Source organism: Tachyglossus aculeatus, chromosome 3, assembly GCF_015852505.1.
Source record: "Tachyglossus aculeatus isolate mTacAcu1 chromosome 3, mTacAcu1.pri, whole genome shotgun sequence".
In the NCBI taxonomy this organism is placed as follows: domain Eukaryota; kingdom Metazoa; phylum Chordata; class Mammalia; order Monotremata; family Tachyglossidae; genus Tachyglossus; species Tachyglossus aculeatus.
In genome coordinates this window covers 35,000,255-35,023,459 of record NC_052068.1, presented here as the reverse complement: position 1 = coordinate 35,023,459, position 23,205 = coordinate 35,000,255, and the positions used below count along the sequence as shown (strand labels likewise).

Here is a 23,205-nt window from a genome sequence, read left to right as displayed (position 1 = left end):
GAAACACTGGGGATTTTCCCTAGCCCCGCTCCTAAACGGTGGCAAGGGTGTATAAGAGTCACAGAATCAATATGATGGGTACAAGGCCAGTCATTTTCCTCAGTCCTTGGATTTCTCCGGAAGCAGGCTCTGAACTTCCTGCAAATGTTCCCTCCTTCCCAGAATCCCCCAAAGCCCGGCAGCGCTGCTACCTCCTTCCGCTTGTACTCCACAACCGCGTCCGCGGTGCTGATGCCACGGGGGAGGTAGGGAGCTGTGTCGTCCTCATCGTACACGGTCACGGGGAAGGGCACGACCACATCCACTTCCCTGGCCTCCATCCTCACTGTGCACTTGGCCATCAGCTCATACTTCTCCCTCTGCTCCCGGTCCAGGGGCTGCCGCGTGCTCACCTCCATGCTTTCCTCGTCACAGCGAAAGGGGACACCTGCATCTGAGCACCAACACAATCAATCAATCAATCAATCAATCGTATTTATTGAGCACTTACTGTGTGCAGAGCACTGTACTAAGCACTTGGGAAGTACAAGTTGGCAACATACAGAGACAGTCCCTACCCAACAGCGAGTTCACAGTCTAGAAGGGGGAGACAGAGAACAAAACCAAACATACTAACAAAATAAAATAAATAGAATAGATATGTACAAGTAAGATAAATAAATAGAGTAATAAATATGTACAAACATACATACATATATACAGGTGCTGTGGGGAAGGGAAGGAGGTAAGATGGGGGGATGAAGAGGGGGACAAGGGGGAGAGGAAGGAAGGGGCTCAGTCTGGGAAGGCCTCCTGGAGGAGGTGAGCTCTCAGTAGGGCCTTGAAGGGAGGAAGAGAGCTAGCTTGGCGGATGGGCAGAGGGAGGGCATTCCAGGCCAGGGGGATGACATGGGCCGGGGGTAAATGGCGGGACAGGTGAGAACGAGGCCCGGTGAGGAGATCAGCGGCAGAGGAGCGGAGGGTGCGGGCTGGGCTGGAGAAGGACAGAAGGGAGGTGAGGTAGGAGGGGGCGAGGTGATGGACGGCCCTGAAGCCGAGGGTGAGGAGTTTCGGCCTGATGCACAGATTGATTGGTAGCCACTGGAGATTTTTGAGGAGGGGAGTAACATGCCCAGAGCGTTTCTGGACAAAGACAATCTGGGCAGCAGCATGAAGTATGGATTGAAGTGGGGAGAGACACAAGGATGGGAGATCAGAGAGGAGGCTGATGCAGTAGTCCAGATGGGATAGGATGAGAGCTTGAACGAGCAGGGTAGCAGTTTGGATGGAGAGGAAAGGGAGGATCTTGGCAATGTTGCGGATCTTGGCAAAATCCAGTCTCCTGGCCAGGCCGAGGAAATGGTCGGCAGGGAGCGGGACCTGGGCCTCTCCCAGTCTTGTCAGAGAGGGTAAGGGCAGAAAGGAAGCGGCATGGCCTAGTGGATAAAGCACGGGCCTCGGAATCAGAACTACCTGGGTTCTAATCCTGGCCCTGTCACTTATAATAATAATAATAATAATAATAATGACATTTATTAAGCACTTACTATGTGCAAAGCACTGTTCTAAGCTCTGGGGAGGTTACAAGGTGACAGGTTGTCTCACGGGGGGCTCATGGTCTTCATCCCCATTTTACAGATGAGGTAACTGAGGCCCAGAGAAGTTAAGTGACTTGCCCAGTCACACAGCTGACAATTGGCAGAGCCGGGATTTGAACCACTGACCTCTGACTCCAAAGCCCATGCTCTTTCCACTGAGCCACGCTGCTTCTCTGGGTACCACTTGCCTGCTGGGTGACCTTGAACAAGTCACTTCACTTCTCTGAGCCTCAGTTACCTCATCTGTAAAATGGGAATTAAGACCGTGAGTCCCATCCGGGATATGGACTGTGTCTAAGCTTTCCAGCGCTTAGAGTAGTGCCTGGCACACAGTAAGTGCTTAACAAATACAATTAGAAAAAGGAAGTGGCATGCCCCTCATGTGACAACCTGATCATCTTGTAACCTCCCCAGTGCTTAGAACAGTGCTTTACACATAGTAAGTGCTTAATAAATGCCATTAAAAAAAAAAGCACAGGCCTGAGAGTCGGACCTGAGTTCTAAATAATAATAATAACGGCATTTATTAAGTGCTTACTGTGTACAAAGCACTGTTTGTTCTAAGTTGTGCCACTTGCCTGCTGTGTGACCTTGGGAAAGTCACTTACGTTATCTGTGCCTCAATTTCTTCAACTGTAAAATGAGGATTCAAGAGGCAAAGCAGGGTGACCTAATTGGCTATAGCCCGGGCCTAGGAGTCAGAAGGACCTGGGTTCTAAACCCGGCTCTGCCACTTGTCGGCTGTGTGACCTTGGCCAAGTCACATCACTTCTCTGTGCCTCAGTTACCTCAACTGTAAAACGGGGATTAAGACCGTGAACCGCACGCGGGAAAAGGACTGCGTCCAACCCAATTACCTCCTACATACCCCAGTGCTCAGTACAGTGCCTGGCACATAGTAAATGCCTAACAAATGCCATTTAAAAAAAAAAGAGGACTAGCCCTATCAGCCCATACCGTTTCTGGAAGCCAGACAGGAAACCCTTCATACTTACCTGCTATCAGCCGGTAGGAGATACTGATGTTGGGACAGAGCTGCTGCACAGGGAGCAGACGGAATTGGTGGAATGTGCCGGGAGGCTTGTTCTCCTTGATGCGGAAAGAGAGGCCCATATCCAGGAAGCAGAACTCCCTGGCCTTCAGAGAGCTGCAGGCTGGGGCGGTGGTGTTGATGATGGAGAGAGACACTTTCGCGCAGCTAGGCCAGAGGCATTCATTCTCCCAGAAAGGTTTGGGGGAAAGGAAAACATGCAGGTGGATGTTTAGCAAAGGATATCCTCCGTCTGCAGAGACAGAAACAGATCAATCAATATATCGTATTTACTGAGCACTTGTTGGGCGCGGAGACCTGTACTAAGAGCTTGGGAGAGTATGACACAACCATCTAACAGAGTTGGTAGACACGTTCCTATTAAATGTAAGCTCCTTTCTAAATGGTAAAGCTTCTTGTGGGCAGGAAACATGTCTACTATCTCTGTTGTCTTCTAGTCTCCCAAGCACTTAGTACAGTGCTCTGCACACAGTAAGAGCTCAATAAATACCAGTGATTGAAAACAGCTTATGGTTCTATTGATGCCAGTGACTGAAAACAGCTTATGGTTCTACTGATGCACTTAGGAAGCAACGCACAGAGTTAGAACATTGCTGTGGTACTGATATAAGGGGAAAACTGAATGGGAAAACCAGCCCGCACGGTAGTTCTCTAATGGCAACCGTCACGAGCTGGGGCCCAGAAATCTCTTCCAAACATAGTTCGACAGTGAATGTTGTATCCTCTCCCTCTCCCCTCCTGCCCCATCGGTACACACTACTTCTCACAGGGATCCAAACTCATTCTCCAGGTTATTCCTCTTGGGCTTCCTTGACCACTAAGATGGAAGCTCAGCACACCCATCACACCCACTTGCTAGTCTACATAAGCCGCCCCCTCTCTCCCACTAGACTGTAAGCTCGTATGTGGTCAGGGAATGTGTCTGTTTACTGCTATATCGTACTCTCCCAAACGCTTAGTAAAGTGCTCTGCACACAGTAAGCACTCAATAACTACCACTGAGTGAATGAATGAATAAGCCTAATGAGATCTAGTTATTTTCTCAGCATGATCCTCCAATTCATTTTTAATAGCTATTCTGATCTATATCCAACTGGAAAAATCCCAGTGGATTAAATCACTTTGCATGAATTTAGCTCCTTTTAGGCAGGGTACATATTCACCAACACTGCTGTACTGTTCTCTCCCAAATGCTTTAGTAGAGTGCTCTGTACATGGTAAGTGCTCAATAAAAATCACTGACTGACTGACTGATTGATGGAAGGCACTCCTCGAGAATCTCTAACGGTTGTCCATCCACCTCCACATCAGAAAGAAACTCCTTACCATTGGCTTTAAAGCACTCATAATCTTGCTCCTACCTCAACCTCGTTGCTCTCCAACTACAACCCAGTCCACACACTACACTCCTCTAAAGCCAAATGACCCGCTGTACCTCGATTTTGTCTATCTCGCCACTGACCTCTTACGTACATCTTGCCTCTGGCCTGGAATGCCATCCTTCTGGCCTGGAATGCCCTCCTTCTGGCCTGGAATGCCCTCTTCATATCTGACAGACAATTACTCTCCCTACCTTCAAACCCTTACTGAAGGCATATTTCCTCCAAGAGCCTTTCCCTAAGCCCTCATTTCCTCTTCTCCCACTCCCTTCTGCATCATCACCCTGATTTGTTTCCCTTACTCACCCACAACACAGTACATATCTGCCATTTATTTACCTGTATTAATATCTGCCTCCCCCTCTAGACTGCAAGCTTGTTGTGGGCAAGGAATGTGACTACCAACTCCAGTATACTGCTATACTGTAGACTCCCAAGCGCTTAATACAGAGCTCTGAAGACAGTAAGTGCTCAGGACATATGATTGATTAAATACAATTGATTGACTGATCAAGATTAAGCAAGTCATTTCCCCCAATTCAACATGTTTATGGAGAAAGGAGGAGGGGAAGAGAAGGCAGAACCCTAAAGCAAAGAAAATTGGTTAGGAGAGTCCACTGAACTCAAACACTCAGAACACTGTACTTGGGGTACCTGAGGACTATACAACCCCCAATACTTTTTGACTAACTTAGATTGAGCTCCAATCAATGATATATACTGAGTGTTTACACTGTGCAGAGCACTGTACTAAAACCCATTTCTGGAACCCCTTTTTATCATCTCTGGCCCATGGCCTCACACTTACTAAGGGCACTCAGGCTCTTCAAGTCCTTCCAGCCCAGACTCCTGTTGATGTAGAGCAGTCCTGTGTCTTCATGGATCTGGAACCAGAGATTCTCGTGGAGCTGGGAACGGTAACTGCCATACAGGTGCTGCCCCAGCTGGAAGCGTGGAACCTCCTCCTGAGAATCCCGCAAGGCCTGGACGTAGAGCAGGGGCGTGCCGGCTGGCTGGTCCACGTACAGCTTCTCTGAGTACGTATCCCGGGGGAAATAGAGGCCCAGAGCAGCTGGCAAGAGAAGCGGGACAGAGAGTTCAAATGTGGGGATTTTATTTATAAGAAGAGTAATAACAATTAGTTGACGTATTTCTTGAACGCTTACTAGGTGCCAGGCACTGTACTAAGTGCTGGGTGGACATAAACACCTCTCAGCTGCCTCTGACACTGTGGACCACCCCCTTCTCCTCAACACTGGGATAATAATAATAATAATAATGTTGGCATTTGTTAAGCACTTACTATGTGCAAAGCACTGTTCTAAGCGCTGGAGGGGGTACAAGGTGATCAGGTTGTCCCACATGGGGCTTACAGTCTTAGTCCCCATTTTACAGATGAGGTAACTGAGGCTCAGAGAAGTTAAGTGACTTGCCCAAGGTCACTCAGCAGACATGTGGCGGAGCCGGAATTCGAACCCATGACCTCTGACTCCAAAGCCCGGGCTCTTTCCACTGAGCCACGGGGATCTATCTATTGTTATTATCATCTTTTATATCCCTAAGCTACACTGTTTTTCTATTTTGTGTCTACCACAATCCTTAGAACAGTGCTTGACACACAGTAAGGGCTTGCCCCAGACTGAGCCCCCTCCTTCCTCTCCCCTTCCTCCCCCTCGCCATCCCCCCCACCTTACCTCCTTCCCCTCCCCACAGCCCCAGTATATATGTATATATCTTTGTACATATTTATTACTCTATTTATTTTACTTGTACATATATATTCTATTTATTTTATTTTGTTAATATGTTTTGTTTTGTTGTCTGTCTCCCCCTTCTAGACTGTGAGCCCACTGTTGGGAAGGGACTGTCTCTATATGCTGCCAACTTGTACTTCCCAAGCGCTTAGTACAGTGCTCTGCACACAGTAAGTGCTCACTAAATACGATTGAATGAATGAATGAATAAACAAATCAAGTTGGACATAGCCTCCCTGTCCCAAGTGGAGCTCATAGTCTCAATCCCCGTTTTACAGATGAGGGAGCTGAGGCACAGAGAAGTGAAGGGACTTGCCCAAGTTCACACATCAGACAAGTGGCAGAGCCAGGATTATTCATTCATTAATTCAATTGTATTTATTGAGCACTTACTGTGTGCAGAGCACTATACTAAGTGCTTGGGAAGTACAAGGACGGTCCCTACCCAACAAGGGGCTCACTGTCTAGAAGGGGGAGACAGACAACCAAACAAAAAAATTAGGCAGGTGTCAAAACTGTCAGAATAAATACAATTCTAGCTATATGCACATCATTATTCATTCATTCATTCAATCGTATTTATTGAGCACTTACTGTGTGCACAGCATTATACTAAGTGCTTGGGAAGTACAAGTTGGCAACATATAGAGTCGGTCCCTACCCAACAACGGGCTCACAGTCTAGAAGAATAAAATAGAGTATATTAATAGAATAGAGTAGAATATGTACAAGTAAAATAAATAGAGTAATAAGTAAATACAAATATAAACAAGTGCTGTGGGGAAGGGAAGGAGGTAAGGCAGAGGGAGGGAGGGGGCGATGGGGAGGGGAAGAGGAGAGGTAAGGGGGCTCAGTCTGGGAAGGCCTCCTGGAGGAGGTGAGCTCTCAGTAGGGTTTTGAAGGGAAGAAGAAAGCTAGTTTGGCGGATGTGTGGAGGGAGGGCATTCCAGGCCAGGGGAAGGACGTGGGCCGGGGGTCGATGGCGGGACAGGCGAGAAAGAGGTACGGTGAGGAGATTAGAGGCGGAGGAGCGGAGGGTGCGGGCTGGGCTGGAGAAGGAGAGAAGGGAGGTGAGTTAGGAGGCGGCGAGGTGATGGACAGCCTTGAAGCCGAGAGTGAGGAGTTTTTGCTTGATTCGTAGGTTGGCAGGCAACCACTGGAGATTTTTGAGGAGGGGAGTGACCTGCCCAGAGCATTTCAGTACAAAGATAATCCGGGCAGTAGAGTGAAGTACAGACTGAAGTGGGGAGAGACAGGAGGATGGGAGATCAGAAAGGAGGCTGAAGAACCCATGACCTTCTGACAAGTGCCACCTATGAATCAAGCACTGTTTTAGCACTGGGATAGATAAAAATTAATCAGATTGGACACAGTCCCTTTCCCACATGGGGCTAGCAATCTAAGTAGGAGGGGGAACAGGCATGGAATCCCCATTTTACAGTTGAAGAAACTTAGGCACAAAGAAGTTACGTGATTTACCCAAATTCACTCGGCAAGCAGTCTTCTAGACTGTGAGCCCACTGTTGGGTAGGCACCGTCTCTATATGTTGCCAACCTGTACTTCCCAAGCGCTTAGTACAGTGCTCTGCACACAGTAAGCGCTCAATAAATACGATTGAATGAATGAATGAATGAAGCAATTGGCAGAGGCGGGATTAGACTATGACTATCTCCCAGGACCGTGCTGTTAAAGAATACTCACTTACTAAACTGGTAAGAGGGTTAAGGCTTAACCCTCTTACCAGGAAATGTAATATGCTGGAATTAATTTATATGTAAACCAGGTGGTCCTGCCTTGTCTTATTTCCTTGGATTTTAAAAACAGATAAACCAAATAAAGTCACTGAATTAATTTAGTGGCAGCACTCAGCTGAGAGTCCCCAGAATCAGGTAAGCGTTATCAAGATTCCTGGCTGATTTTCTACTAACAGTTATCAACCACCCAGCCAAAATATGCCGACCTGTCGCCTCGTCAGGTCGATTAGAACAAAAGCAGTAAGTCTTGCGGCAGTGGGGCCTAAGGGAAAGAGCACAGGCCTGGGAATCAGAGGACCTGGTTCTATTCCTGGCTCTGCCACTGGTTTGCTGTATGACCTTTGGCAAGTCACTTAACTGTTCTGTCCCTCAGTTTCCTCATCTGTAAATATCTCTTCTTCCTCTTTTTTCAATTGGGAGACCCAAGAGGAATGGGAACTGCATCCAACTTATTTGTATCTTCCCCAGCATACAGTACAGCCCTCGGCACGTAATAAGGGCTTAACGAATACCACAATTATTATTATTATTACTTACTAGGGGTAGAGCTTCCAGAGACAGACTTCAAAAACCAATGCCACTGTATAAAATTGTAATCCATTTCTGAAGCAATCAATCACTCAATCAATCAATCAACCACATTTATTGAGTGCTTACTGTGTGCAGAGCACTGTACTAAGTGCTTGGGAAGTACAAGTTGGCAACATGTAGAGACAGTCCCTACCCAACAGTGGGCTCACAGTCTACAAGGGGGAGAGAGAGAACAAAACCAAACATATTAACAAAATAAAATAAATAGAACAGATATGTACAAGTAAAATAAATAAATAGAGTAATAAATATGTACAAACATATATACATATATACAGGTGCTGTGGGGAAGGGAAGGCGGTAAGACGGGGAGATGGAGAGGGGGGCGAGGGGGAGAGGAAGGAGGTGGCTCAGTCTGGGAAGGCCTCCTGGAGGGGGTGAGCTCTCAGTAGGGCCTTGAAGGTAGGAAGAGAGCTAGCTTGGCAGATGTCGGGAGGGAGGGCATTCCAGGCCCAGGGGATGACGTGGGCCGGGGGTCGATGGCGGGACAGGCGAGAACGAGGCACGGTGAAGAGATTAGCGTTCCATCCCTCCCTGCCTCTTGTCTATCCCCACTCCAGTCCATACTTTACTGCCTGGATCAGTTTTCTACTAAAACATTCAGGCCCTGTTTCCCCACTCCTCAAGAAACCCTAGCAGTTGCCCATCCATCTCTGCATAAAACAGAAACTCCTTACCACCGGCTTTAAAGCACTCCATCACCTTTCCCCCTCTTTCCTCACCTCACTACTCTACTACTACAATGCAGCCCACGCACTTAGTTCCTCTAATGCCAAACTACTCACTGTACCTTGATCTCATCTAACTAACCACAGGCTTCTCACCCACATCCTGCCTCTGGCCCGGAACATTCTCTCCCTTCAAATCCGACTGACAACTACTTTCCCCCACCTTGAAAGCCATATTGAAGGCATGTCTTCTCCAAGAGGCCCTCCCTAACTAAGCCCTCATTTCCTCTTTTCCCACTCCCTTCTGCATCACTCTGATTTGCTTCCTTTATTTACCTCTCCCTCAGACCCACAGCACTTGTGTACATATCTGTAATTCATATCTGTAATTTATTTATATTAACGCTTGTCTCCCCTTTTAGACTGTGAGCTCATTCTGGGCAGGGAATGTGTCTACCAACTCTATTGTATTGTACAGTGCTCTGAACACAGTAAACACTCAATAAATAGGATCGACTCATTGATTCAGAGGCCAAACAATCTTCTTGGGTGAATATTTGGAGGATTGGATTGCCCTTGCCCCTCCTTCTAGTCTACTTCCCTTTATCAGAGTTTCCTCCCAACTCTGTTTTTCCTAGAATCACAGAAACTTTGAGTTGGAGGAGACTTTAAGATGCCATTCATTCATTCACTCAATCGTATTTATTGAGCACTGTACTAAGTGCTTGGAAAGTACAATTCAGCAACAGAGACAATCCCTACCGAACAATGGGTTCACAGCCCAGAAGGGGAGAGACAGACAACAAAACAATGCCAGCTGCCTTAGCCCCTTGCTTCTGAACTGTTGAATGACCAAACCTAAGCAGATCAGGTGGCTGTCCAGCTTTCCTTTAACAGTTCCAGAAATGGAATAGTAGCAATAGTAGTAGTTGCACTAGTAGTAATAGTATTTGTAGCAGCAGTAGTAATAGTAGTAGTGGCAAAGTAGTAATAGTTATTGAGCATCTGCCTGGTGCTGTGCTAAGTGCTTGGGAAGTACAAAATTATGAAATGAAATGTTCCTTTCCCACAAAGAGTTTACACTCGTGGGCAGGGAACTTGCCTACCAACTCTGTTACATTGTTATATTTGACTCTCCCAAGCAGGTAACAGTGTTCTCTGCAGACAGTAAGTACTAAATAAATACGATTGATTGACATAGAAGACAAACAAACAAAGAGAAGCAGTGTGGCTCTGAAGATAGAGCAAGGGCCTGCGAGTCCAAAGAGCCTGGGTTCTAATCCCGTCTCTGCCCCTTGTCTGCTGTGTGACCCTGGGCAAGTCACTTCACTTCTACGGGCCTCAGTCACCTCAACTGTAAAACAGGGATTACGACTGTAAGCCCCATGTGGGAGAGGGACTGTGTCCAACCTGGTTTTCTTGTAGTAATAATAATAATAGTAATAATGGTATTTGTTATGCACTTACTATGTGCCAAACACTGTTCTAAGCACTGGGGTACATACAAGGTAACTAGGTTGCCCCATGTGGGGCTCACAGTCCTAATCCCCATTTTACAGATGAGGTAACTGAGGCACCGAGAAATGAAGTGACTTGGCCAAAGTCATAAAGCTGTCAAGTGGCGGAGGTGGGATTAAAACCCACAACTCCCAAGCCCGGGCTGTTTCCACTAAGCCATGCTGCTTCTTGTATCCACCTTACTGGTCAGTACAGCACTTGGCACATAGTAAATGCTTAGGAAATACCATTATTAATTAATTAAACGTTTACAACTGGAGTGGTCAAAATAAATAACTGAGTATACATACATGAGTGCTGAGGATGAATATAAATTCATAGGTGCTAGACTCAACTGATGAAATTATATGGTTCAGGGTGCTTGGAGACTAATTGAGGAAGGCTGGCTAGAGGAGGTGGATTGTAGGAGAGCTTTGCATATAGGGAGGGCTGTGGTCTGTCTAATAAGCGCTTAGTACAGTGCTCTGCACACAGTAAGCACTCAATAAATACGATTGATTGATTGATTGGTGGAGGAAGGGTGTTCCTGAGGGAACAGTATGAGCTAGGAGATGGAGACAAAGGAACAAGGTAAAGTTAGAAGTTTGGCTTGGTAGCAGCAAACAAGGAGACTTGAGGAACAGCAGATGAAGGGAACAGATAGGGAAGGTGGGGCCGGACCGTGGAGCACCTTGAAGCTGATTGTGAGGAATTTCTGTGTGATGTGGAGGGACCCAGGGAGGCAATTTAAGTATTTGAGAAGAGAAAACATGTGCGCTGTTTGATGCTTCAGGAAGATAATAATAATAATGATGGCATTTATTAAGCGCTTACTATGTGCAAAGCACTGTTCTAACCTCTGGGGAGGTTACAAGGTGATCAGGTTGTCCCACAGGAGACTCACAGTCTTAATCCCCATTTTTACAGATGAGGTAACTGAGGCACAAAGAAGTGACTTGCCCAAAGTCACACAACGCTAAGTGCAGTGCTCTGGACACAGTAAGTGCTCAACAAATACGACTGAATGAATGAATGACAATTAGCGCAGCTGGGATTTGAACCCATGACCTCCGACTCCAAAGCCCGTGCTCTTTCCACTGAGCCACACTGCTTCTCTGAAGATGATCACGCAGCAGTGTGTGTGGTGGATTGGCTGGGGGAAGGGGCTGGAGGCCGGAAGACCCCATGAAGGCTAATGAAATAATCTAAGCATAGAAAGACTGGAGCTTGTTCCATGATTGTAGCAGTTTGGGCGGAGAGGAAGGAAAAGACCTTATGTTGCCAACTTGTACTTCCCAAGCGCTTAGTACAGTGCTCTGCACACAGTAAGCGCTCAATAAATACGATTGAATGAATGCAAAGACCTGGGAGATGATGTACAGGCGGTTTTCTCAACTGGAAGCTCCTTCTCTAGACTAAATTCCTTGTGGACAGGAAATAAGACTATCTAGAGAAGTAGCTTAGCTTAGTGGGAAGAGCACAGGCTTGGGAGTCAGAGGACGTGGATTCTAAACCCGGCTCCGCCACTTGTCTGCTGTGTGACCTTGGGCAAGCCACTTCACTTCTCTGTGCCTCAGTTACTTCATCTGTAAAATGGGGATTAAGACTGTGAGCCCCATGTGGGGCAACCTGATTACCTTGTATGTACCGCAGTGATTAGAACAGTGCTTGGCACATAGTAAGTGCTTAACAAATACTATAATGATAATAATAATAGTAACTATTATTATTATCAACTCAAATACTGTACCCTCTCAAGCACGTAGTACAGTGCTCTGCACACAGTAAGCACTCAAATACCACCGACTGATTGTTTGTACAACTTTCCGCATTTTAATACCTTAACCAAGTAGATCTTTTTCTTATATCCGAGCAACTGCTTGCTCCTTCTGCAAATGTTAGTGCCCTAGGATGGATAGCGAACATCACGCTCCTCATAAAAATCCTTTATTTACTTAAAGGTGATTATTAAGTCAACCATCAGACTTTTCTTTTCCAGGATTAACTACTCCAATTTCTCTAACATTTCCTCCTAGGACCCATATTCCAACTTTTTAATAACTTTCTATCTTTCTTCGCTGAACCTTCTCTAGTTTTTCACCTCTTGTAAAAGTGTGATGACCACAGTTACCCAATAAAGGACTGTCTCACTGCTCTTCCACCGACTCCCCCTCTGTTATTAATCACGGATCATCTCCATTTCTTCTTTTAAATGATGATGATGATGATGATGATTATTACTAGTCAATCAATCAGTTGTATTTATTGAATGCTGACTATATGCAGAGCATACAGCATATAGTAAGCACAATAACAGTAATAATAATAATAATAGTAATAATCCCTCTAGACTGTAAGCTTTATTGTGGGCAGGGAATGGCCTTATATTGTTATATTATGCTCTCCCAAGTGATTAGTACAGTACAGTACAGTGTGATTGACTGACTGACTGAGATTGGGTGGGACAAATGGGAAGAACAGGGCATGGGTCCTTAGCTGCAGGAGAAGCCTAGGATCAGTATGGTTGTGGGAAAAGAGGGAAGGAGAGGAGCTGGAAGAGCTGGAAGGACAAATGGCTTTAGCCTAAGTCATCAGCTACTCTGTCCCCAGTCACTTGAGGAGCTTAGTAATAATTATGTCACTTGTTAAGCGCTTACTACGTGTCGAGCACTCTTCTAATCGCTGGGGTAGATACAAAACAAGCAGGTCGAACACTATCCCTGTCCCACATGGGGCTCACGCTCTTTATCCCCATTTTACAAATGAGGTAGCTGAGGCCCAGAGAATTGAAGCAACTTGCCCAAGGCCAAACAGCAGACATGTGGTGGAGCTGGGATTAGAACCCAGGTCCCAGGCCCTATCCACTAAACCATGCTGCTCCTCAGATAGGTTCCTAATCTGTCTATTGGTTCCTGACTTCCCTCCATCTCTGGCCAAAGCCTTAACTCTTTTCCAACTCCAAATCATTCCATCTAGCTTCAGCTTTACACCTTGGAACTGAACTCCACAATTTTTCAGCCATAGAAAAACAGTGTGGTCTAGTGGACAGTGGGTTCTAATTCCAGCTCCTAGACTCCTCAGCTACAGGTCAGTTGGTTGCTTTTTTTTCCCAACACCAATATGTGGAAAAGGAAGCCTGGTTCCCTGCCGGTTGTGCCGTCCAGGGGAGGAGCGAAGTTAAGGCCAGAACAGGAGCTACAGAAAGCTGTCTCTTAGGCCTTCCCCTGCCCAGAAGAGAAGTGGGAGAGAACAGTGTCTTCTTGCTCCCCTCAGCCTGGGGCCGACGGCCAAACACGGCTCAGTGGAAAGAGCACGGGCTTTGGAGTCGGAGGTCATGGGTTCAAATCCCGGCTCCGCCAATTGTCAGCTGTGTGACTTTGGGCAAGTCACTTAACTTCTCTGGGCCTCAGTTACCTCATCTGTAAAATGGGGATTAAGACTGTGAGCCCCCCGTGGGACAACCTGATCACCTTGTAACCTCCCCAGCGCTTAGAACAGTGCTTTGCACATAGTAAGCGCTTGATAAATGCCATCATCATCATCATCAAACTACTCCTTCAGCCACCCGGAGAGTATCCCTTCTCCCGAAACGGTGAGGAAGGGGGTCACAGTGGAGTTGAGGCTCTATCTACCCTCCTCCTCCTTCAGTTTGAAGATGTTACTCACCATTTTGTCATTGGCAGGAGCAGGGATGGCCCCAGACAGGGTAGTGGTATTGGCAGCAAAGCTGAGCTGCAGTTGGAAGTCCCAGAATCTCCCTGCACCCCAAATTTCTCACCCTCACTCCACCTCGGCCCTTAGTGCCATCTTCCACCTTGGCAGGGACAAATCTGTTTCCGAAGCCCTGAGGGGGAATGAACGGGCTCTGGAGCAATGCAGGGCCTTAAGAGGCCCACTGGTGACACTTGAGCAGTACTTTAAAAATTTCCATAAATTTCACAAATTTCATGACTGTCCTTATCAATCAACCAACCAATGGTATTTATTGAGGTGCTTACTGTGTGCAGACTAAGCACTTGGAAGAACACAATACCAACTTGGAAGAGTTGGCAGACACGTTCCCTGCCCACAAGGAGCTTACAGTCTAGCAGGGAAGACAGACATTAAGAGTAACTTCGGATATAAGCATAAGTGCCGTGGGGCTGAGGGAAGGGTGAACAAAGAGTACAAATCCAAGTGCAAGGGCAACAGAGTAGGGAGAAGAGGTAAGGGAAATGAGCGTTTAGTTGGGGAAGGACCCAATGCTGTTATATAACAACAACATAAATTAAATTAATAATAATAATAATGGTATTTGTTAAGCGCTTACTATGTGCAAGGAACTGTTCTAAGTGCTGGGGAGGTTACAAGGTGATCAGGTGGTCCCATGGGGGGGCTCACAGTTTCAATCCCCATTTTACAGATGAGGTAACTGAGGCACAGAGAAGTTAAGTGACTTGCCCAAAGTCACACAGCTGACAGTTGGTGGAGCCGGGATTTGAACCCGTGACATCTGACTCCAAAGCCCATGCTCTTTCCACTGAGCCACGCTGTTTCAAGGGGCCAACACAGGTGTTTTGGTAATTCCTTAGACTATTAGTGGCCCAGTACTCTAAAACACCAGTAAGAATATTTGGGTTCACAATCACACCTCGCTTTGAGTTACCTCCTTCTTGGAGAACTTATTTGTTCTGAAGTTTCTTTTTTCCTCACATCAAATTTCTTTGAAGAAAGCATATCCCCCCCAAACCATTAGCTCTGTTGGATTACTCTAAAGGATTGCTAATCCAAACTCAAAAAAAAAGCTATCCTGCGATCTCTACTGAATTAGTCTTAATTTGATTTCTACTCGTGTCGTCTGAAGCCCCTGGTCCAAACTGAGTCGGAAATAATTACTTCAGGTGATACCATCTATTTTATTTAAAATTTGTCCTACTATAATTAGATTACCTATGAATCATTAATTTTTGTTTTTTCAATTGTCAGCGCACAGTAGATTAGGGGCTTTTTAAACCTATTCTCACACAACCTGTATTTTATCCCCAAATCAAGTTTCTGCCTCTTACTGTAAGCTTTCAAAGGCTGTAATTGTTTTGCTAATAAGAGACAGTGCAGCAGCATTTAAAACGCGTTGGTGCATCACAACCTCAGCACAGCATTATCTCAAAAGTTTCAAGACGCTGGGTGGGGTTCCTTTCCAAAAGTGAAACTCTATGAGGACTTCTCTTAGTTGAGGGAATTTTTGGCAAAGTGGGTCTCCACCAGAAGCTGGATATTCACGACTCTCTGGCCTCAGATCATTTCATTCCGAAGGAAACCAGAGTCACCACAGTTCAGGACTGCAGACCCCTCCATCGAATGAACCGTCCTGGGAGAAGGAGGCAACAGCTCGGAAGCATTTTTGTTTTAATGATATTCTTTAGGTGCTTACTGGGTGTCAAGCACCATGCGCTGGGGTAGATACAAGTTTATAAGGTTGGACAGTCACACGGGGCTCACAGTTTAAGTTGGAGGGAGAAGGATTTAACTCCCTATCTTACAGGTGAGCTAACTGGGGTGTAGGTAAGTGAAATGACTTGCCTAAGGTCACACAGCACATAACTGGGATTAGAACTCAGGGGCTCTGATCCCCAGGCCTGTAATCCTTCCACTAGGCTACACTGCTCTGTGGTTCAAGCAAAGGGGCAGCAACTTGGCTGTGAAAAAATATCATGGTCTAGTGGAGAGAGCACAGACCTTGAAATCGGAAGGACCTGGGTTTTAATCCCGACTTTGCCACTTGTCAGCTCTTGTAACTTTGGGCAAGTCACTTAACTTCTCTGTGCCTCAGTTACCACATCTGTAAAATAGGGAGGCAGACTGTGATCCCCATGTTGGGCATGGACTGCGTCTCAACTGATTAGCTTACATCTACCCAGCACTATAGCAGTATAGAGGCTGGCACATAGTAAGAGCTAAGAAAATACCATTTAAAAAAAGATTAAAAAAGTTGAACCTCCATGGAGGCCCCAAAACTTGCTGGTGGTTTCAGTCAGTCCCAGTAATACGAGTTGAGTTCAGAAGACCTTCTTCTCTCTTCTTTGGCTGGGCAAGGAGTTTAAGTGGTTAAAGGAAGGGAAAATGTTCTACCAAGAAATTGCTCAGTGAAGCAAGAAACTCCATTCAAGCATATAATAAATAAACCCACATGTGGCACAACCAATTTCCTCTAATCAAATGCCCTTGAACCATTTCCCCAGTTCTTTATAAATATAGGGTTTCATGCCAGAAGTAACCAACCTTTCCTTCTTATGATACCAACCCCATCCAGGACAATTATGTGCATTTAATAATCGGGGGAAGAAATGGAACCATGTTATTAATGAAATTATAGATCCATCTATCTATTCTAAAGGCAGGAGACACTGGGAAAGAAGTGATTCTGATAATGTTCGTATGGAAAAAACTCAGAACAGCTACTAATACAGTACTGCTTGTGGCTCAGCATCATATTTCAACATTCAGTTGGTTAGGGGATCCAGGCACCTCACTCTGTGTCTGGTCTTTTTTATTATTGCCAATTCCAATTTTGAAGAAATATCAGTTTTTCTTCATGTCTGCATTTCTGCAACACTGCAGTGTTCAACTCAGCCAAGAATCCCCTTTTCAGAGAAAATGTCAGCCTCCCTGAGAAAAAGCGGTCTGAGTCCTGGATTCAAGGAGATAGTCATTCCTTTGTGGGTGCTACTTTTTTGCTCTTCTATACTCTGGGGGAAGTTTCAAAGTCATCTTTGTGATGGGAGCATTTTTCACCAGCAAACTGAGTTTGCACTGGACCCTGCTCACCTTCCCTGACTAAGCCCTAATTTCCTCTTCTCCCACTCCCTTCTGTGTCACCTTTGCGCTTGTATTTGCTCCCTTTTTTTCACCCCTCCCTCAGCCCCACAGCACCTATATACAATACCATAATTTATTTATTTATATTAATAAACTTCTAGACTGTGAGCCCACTGTTGGGTAGGGACTGTCTCTACATGTTGCCAACTTGTAATTCCCAAGCGCTTAGTACAGTGCTCTGCACACAGTAAGCGCTCAATAAATACGATTGATTGATTGATTGATTGATTGATAATGTCTGTCACCCCCCTCTAGATTGTAAGCTTGTTGTAGGTAGGGAATGTGGCTACCAACTCTGTTATACTGTACTCTCCCAAGTGCTTAGTACAGTACTCTGGAATCAATTGTATTTATGAGCACTTGGGAAAGTACAATACAATAGAATTAGCAGATATGTTCCCTGCCCATAACAAATTTCCCCAATATAAGCACTCAATAAAAAAAATAGGATTGATTAATTCTCCAACACTTACTGCTTTTACCTACCACATACAAAAACTCCAAGGATTTACCAGCCCATGAACATTTTCCAGTCTTTAAGTATCAGTGGAAGTCAAAAGAAAAAGGGAATGAATGGATTGGCTAAATCAGTACATCTTGGGATTTTGCTACAAATGTAACTTCAGTGAAAAAAGCCTAGGATTGGTATTTAAACTTGGACTGTAGCCACAGCTCTGCTCTCGGCCTGCTGTGTGCTCTCAACCGAGTTGCTTTCAGCCTCAGTTTCCTCATTTGTTTTTTTGTGTGTGTGTGTGTGTTCATTTGTTTCTTTGTGTTGCTTTATGGTACTTGTTAAGCACTTTCTATGTGCCAGGCACTCAACTAAGTGCTTGGGTAGCTACAAGACAATCAGTTTGGACACAGTCCGTGTCCCACATGGGGCTCACAGTCTTAATCTCATTTTAACAATTAGGTAACTGAGGCTCAGAGAAGTTAAGTGACTTGCCCAAGGTCATACAGAAGACAAGCGGCAGAGCCAGGATTAGAACCCGGGTCCTCTGACTCCCAGGACCGTGTCCTTTCCACTAGGCCATTCTGTTTCTCAACATGTTGGTCCACTGGAAAGAACACCTCTTGAGGAATCTGGAGAAGGGGGATCTACTTCTGGTTTGGTCCCAAGAGGCTACGACATTAAGGTGAAGTTCTCTAGAAACCAAAGAACCACTTAAAGCATCCTGAAAGGGCAGGAAAGATCAGAGTGGCTACCAAGGCCACTCTTCTGGGACAGGACAATACATCAGCACTAAGTTGTTGTCATCTTATCCACCTGCTCTCTTCACCCATTTTTCCCTAACTTGCCGTCATCACTCTTCACAAACCAACCTTCTAGTTCTATCTTGCTCTCGTCTCTCCCATCTCCATCTCCTTCACACTGGTTCTTCAGCTTGGTATTCTCTCTCCTCAGACTACCCAGATCACATTTCTAGTAATAATAATAACAATGATGCTATTTGTTACGTGCTTACTATGTGCCAAGCACTGTTCTAAGCACTGGAGTAGACACAAGGTAATCAGGTTGTCCCACATGAGGCTCACAGTCTTAACCCCCATTTCACAGATGAGGTATCTGAGGCTCAGAGAAGTTAAGTGGCTTGCCCAAGGTAACACAGCAGACAAGCGGAGGAGGCAGGATTAGAACCCATGTCCTCTGACTCCTAGGCCCATGCTCTATCCAATAGATACCACTGATTGATTGGCCAGTCCTTTCTCTACAATAATTCACAAATACATCTTTTTCTTTTTGCCCTTACTATTCCCATCACCATTCTAGTTGAATCTCTGAACATCACCCTGTACTTTCAAGCTCTTAGTACAGTGTTCTGCACACAGTAAGCGCTCAATAAATATGATTGAATGAATGAATTACTGTTATAGGCCCTTACTGGCTTCCTGCTTCAAGCAACTTCCTTCTTCAGTCTATTCTCTTCTACGCCACACAAATTTTCAAGGCCTCTCAGAGGGCAGGGATATAGGGCAGGAGCACAGGACTGGGAAGCTTATATCCTCAGCACTCCCACCGGGTCACTTCTGGCTTTTGTGCATTCATTCATTCATTCAATCCTATTTATTGAGCACTTACTGTGTGCAGAGCACTGTACTAAGCGCTTGGGACGTACAAGTTGGCAACATATAGAGACGGTCCCTACCCAAAAGCGGGCTCACAGTCTAGAAGGGGGAGACAGACAACAAAACAAAAGATATTAACAAAATAAAATAAATAGAATAAATATGTACAAATAAAATAGAGTAATAAATACGTACAAACATATATACATATATACAGGTGCTGCTGTGCAGATTGGTACATTTCAGTCATACAAACACCAGAAACATGTACTCTCATTTTTAATTTTTTAATAGTATTTGTTGAGCACTTACAATGTGGCAGACACTGGGATGGGTACAAGACAATAATAATAATAATAATAATAATAATAATGTTGGCATTTGTTAAGCACTTACTATGTGCAAAGCACTGTTCTAAGCGCTGGGGGGGGTACAAAGTGATCAGGTTTTCCCACGTGGGGCTCACAGTCTTAATCCCCATTTTACAGATGAGGTAACAGGCTCAGAGAAGTTAAGTGACTTGCCCAAGGTCACACAGCAGACATGTGGCGGAGCTGGGATTCGAACCCATGACCTCTGACTCCAAAGCCCGGGCTCTTTTCACCGAGCCACGCTGCTTCTCCGTGGCTTCTCCAATCAGATAATTGGGTTGGACACAGTCCCTGTCCGTCATGGGGCAGTCTTAATCCCCACTTTACAGATGAGGTAACTGAGGCTCAGAGAAGTGAAGTGACTTGCCAAAGGTAACAACAGGCAAGTGTAAGCTCATCGTGGGCAAGGAATGTGTCTGTTTATCGTTTTACTGTACTCTCCCAATCCCTTTCAGGGTCGCACCTGGAGGGTTTCCAGTACCCTACCAGTGTCGGCTATGGGAGGAAGAGTTAAGCTGAGACCTATCCATTCCATTCCTAGCATGGGCAGTGGCTACCGAGTGGAAGGCAATCTGCTCCAAGTCAAAACTCACCTGTGCCGGGCAGCAGCAGCAAGGGAGAGATTCAAAACGGAGACTCAAGTTGACTGCACTGAAGGAGGCAATGGTAAATCACTTCCAGATTTTTACCAAGAAAACTCTCTGGATATGCTACCAGAATGATTGCAGATGGAGAGCGGGACGTTTTGGGAGAGATGTGTCCGTGGTGTCGCTATGGGTCAGAAACGACTCAACGGCATAAGACAAGACTCTCCCAAGTGCTCAGTACAGTGCTCTGCACACAGTAAGTGCAGACCGTGAGGCCGTTGTTGGGTAGGGACCGTCTCTATACGTTGCCAACGTGTACTTCCCAAGCACTGAGTACAGTGCTCTGCACACAGTAAGTGCTCAATAAATACAATCGATTGAATGAATGAATGAATAAATATGAATGAATGAAAGTAGAGGAGCTGGGATTAGAACTCAGGTCCTTCAGACTCCCACACCTGTGCTCTTTCCAGCATGCCATGCTGCTTTTACTGATGGGCCTGGCGCCAGCAGAAGATGGTATTCATTCATTCATTCGTTCAATCATATTTACAGAGCATTTACTGTGTGCACAGCATTATACTAAGCGCTTGGGAAGTACATGTCGGCAAAATATAGAGACGGTCCCTACCCAATAACGGGCTCACAGTCTAGAAGGGGGAGACAGACAACAAAACAAAACATGGAGATGGGTATAGATGGCACCTGTGCCATCCAGAGATCCCCCTGGGCATCTCTGTTGCCTGTTGCCAACTTGTACTTCCCAAGCGCTTAGTACAGTGCTCTGCACACAGTAAGCGCTCAATAAATACGATTGATTGATTGACCCAGAAGTCCTTCCGCAGGTGGTCTGGGCACTCCATAGACAAGTTGGGCACCCCCCACCTGTCCACCTTACATAGTGAGGGACACTGCCTTAACTGGACCCTCCTCCTCGGGGTAAGGAGGCCTGGATGCGGTCACTCTGAACACACTGGTTTCATTCATCTTATCCTTTGTTGGTAACTGGTCGCTGGGGAGCTGTGTTCGACCATGCCCATGAAGTTGTTGGGCACCCTAAACTATAACTAAATGGCCTAAGGGGAAAAATGTGCTATGTGAAGAGACTGACCAGAGAGCACTGCCAGGGAGGAATGCCTCCTCAAGCCAAACCCAGCTGCTCCGCCTGCTAAACCCTCTCTTCCCTGAGTAAAAGTGTAGCCTAGTGGAAAGAGCACGGGCCTGGGTTCTAATCCTGGCACTGCCACTGATTTGCTACGTGACCTTAGACTCAGTGGAAAGAGCCCGGGCTTTGGAGTCAGAGGTCATGGGTTCGAATCCCGTCTCTGCCAACTGTCAGCTGTGTGACTTTGGGCAAGGCACTTCACTTCTCTGCCCCTCCTTCCCCTCTCCATCCCCCCCGTCTTACCTCCTTCCCTTCCCCACAGCACCTGTATATATGTATATTTGTTTGTACTTCCCAAGCGCTTAGTACAGTGCTCTGCACACAGTAGGCGCTCAATAAATACGATTGATTGATTGATTGTCACTTCACTTCTCTGTGCCTCAGGTTCCTCATCTATAACAAATGGGGATTAATTCCTACTCCATCCTACTTAGACTGTCGCCCCACGTGGGACAGGGACTGTGTCCGACCTATCTTGTATCCACCCCAGTGCTTAGAAAAGTGCAGAAGCAGTGCAGCTCAGTGGAAAGAGCCCAGGCTTTGGTGTCAGAGGTCACGGGTTCAAATCCTGGCTCCACCAATTGTCAGCTGTGTGACTTTGGGCAAGTCACTTAACTTCTCTGTGCCTCAGTTACCTCATCTGTAAAATGGGGATTAAGACTGTGAGCCCCCCGTGGGACAACCCGATCACCTTGTAACCTCCCCAGTGCTTAGAACAGTGCTTTGCACATAGTAACTGCTTAATAAACGCCATCATTATTATTATTATTATTATTAAGTGCTTGACACATCATAAGCACTTAACAAGGGCCATTATTATCCTCCCCCTTCCCAGCCCCTCAGCACTTATGTACATATCTGTAATTTTTATTTATTTGTATTGATGTCCATCTCCCCCCTCTCTAGACCGTAAGCTCATTGTAGGCAGGGGATGTCAGTTTATTGCTGTAATGTAATAATAATAATGATGGCATTTGTTAAGAGCTTACCATGTGCAAAGCACTGTTCTAAGCGCTGGGGGGGATACAAGGTAATCAGGGTGCCCCACGTGGGGCTCACAGTCTTTATCCCCATTTTACAGATGAGGTAACTGAGGCTCAGAGAAGTTAAGTGACTTGCCCAAAGTCACACAGATGACAATTGGCAGAGCCAGGATTTGAATCCATGACCTCTAACTCCAAAGCCCATGCTCTTTCCCACTGAGTCACGCTGCTTCTCTACTTGTACTTTCCCAAGCACTTAGTACAGTGCTCTGCACACAGTAAGTGCTCAATAAATATGATTGAATGAATGAATGATTACTAATATTATCATGATGATGATGATTTTAGCTCTCAAGGTCATTAGGCCATGTTCAGGGAAGATGGGGCCCCAAAGACAAGTTTCAAGATGGACAGCCTTTCTCTCCATTTCAGGCTGTTGCCCAGAGGTGTAAGGGATCTTTCTAATGCTGCAATTTTCCATGGGATGCTGGCCATTTTGGTGTGGTAACTGAATTAGCTTTAAATGCAATTCTGCGTTATGTCATAATATCCCATGAAAATGATGAATGCATGGCTAATTCTTCAGAGTGCTTCCTGACAGACATCATAAGGCCATGTTCGGGGCCAATCATGCTGAAGAAAAATGGTTTATTTTCAAGGATCCAGTCTTGATTGCCTAATCGAGGATCTTCTACAGAGGAGTGGTACAGAGGTTAACTGAACTTGAGTTTTAAGGGGAAGTGAGGGAGAACATGCCTTCAATGGAGCTTTGTTGATTTTTATTGCCCTGACATGCTTCCTGAGTCATAAGTTGATATATGAATTTGATGGGGTTGGTCAAAAATGAATACTGCATGTTCTGTATCATGTGTAAAATGAGCCTACTATTTTATGGTACTTAAGGG

At 45.7% G+C, this 23,205-nt stretch overlaps 1 protein-coding gene across 1 annotated transcript in view; it reads right to left on the bottom strand.

Moving 5' to 3' along the window:
- RET (ret proto-oncogene) overlaps positions 1 to 23,205 on the bottom strand; it is a 150,911-nt gene that overhangs the window by 53,094 nt on the left and 74,612 nt on the right. The window contains exons 2-4 of the mRNA XM_038744123.1: positions 4,816 to 5,079; positions 2,573 to 2,860; positions 192 to 433 (exon numbers count right to left, since the gene is read on the bottom strand). Coding sequence (XP_038600051.1) covers positions 192 to 433; positions 2,573 to 2,860; positions 4,816 to 5,079 — 794 coding nt within the window. The remainder of the gene's footprint in view (positions 1 to 191; positions 434 to 2,572; positions 2,861 to 4,815; positions 5,080 to 23,205) is intronic.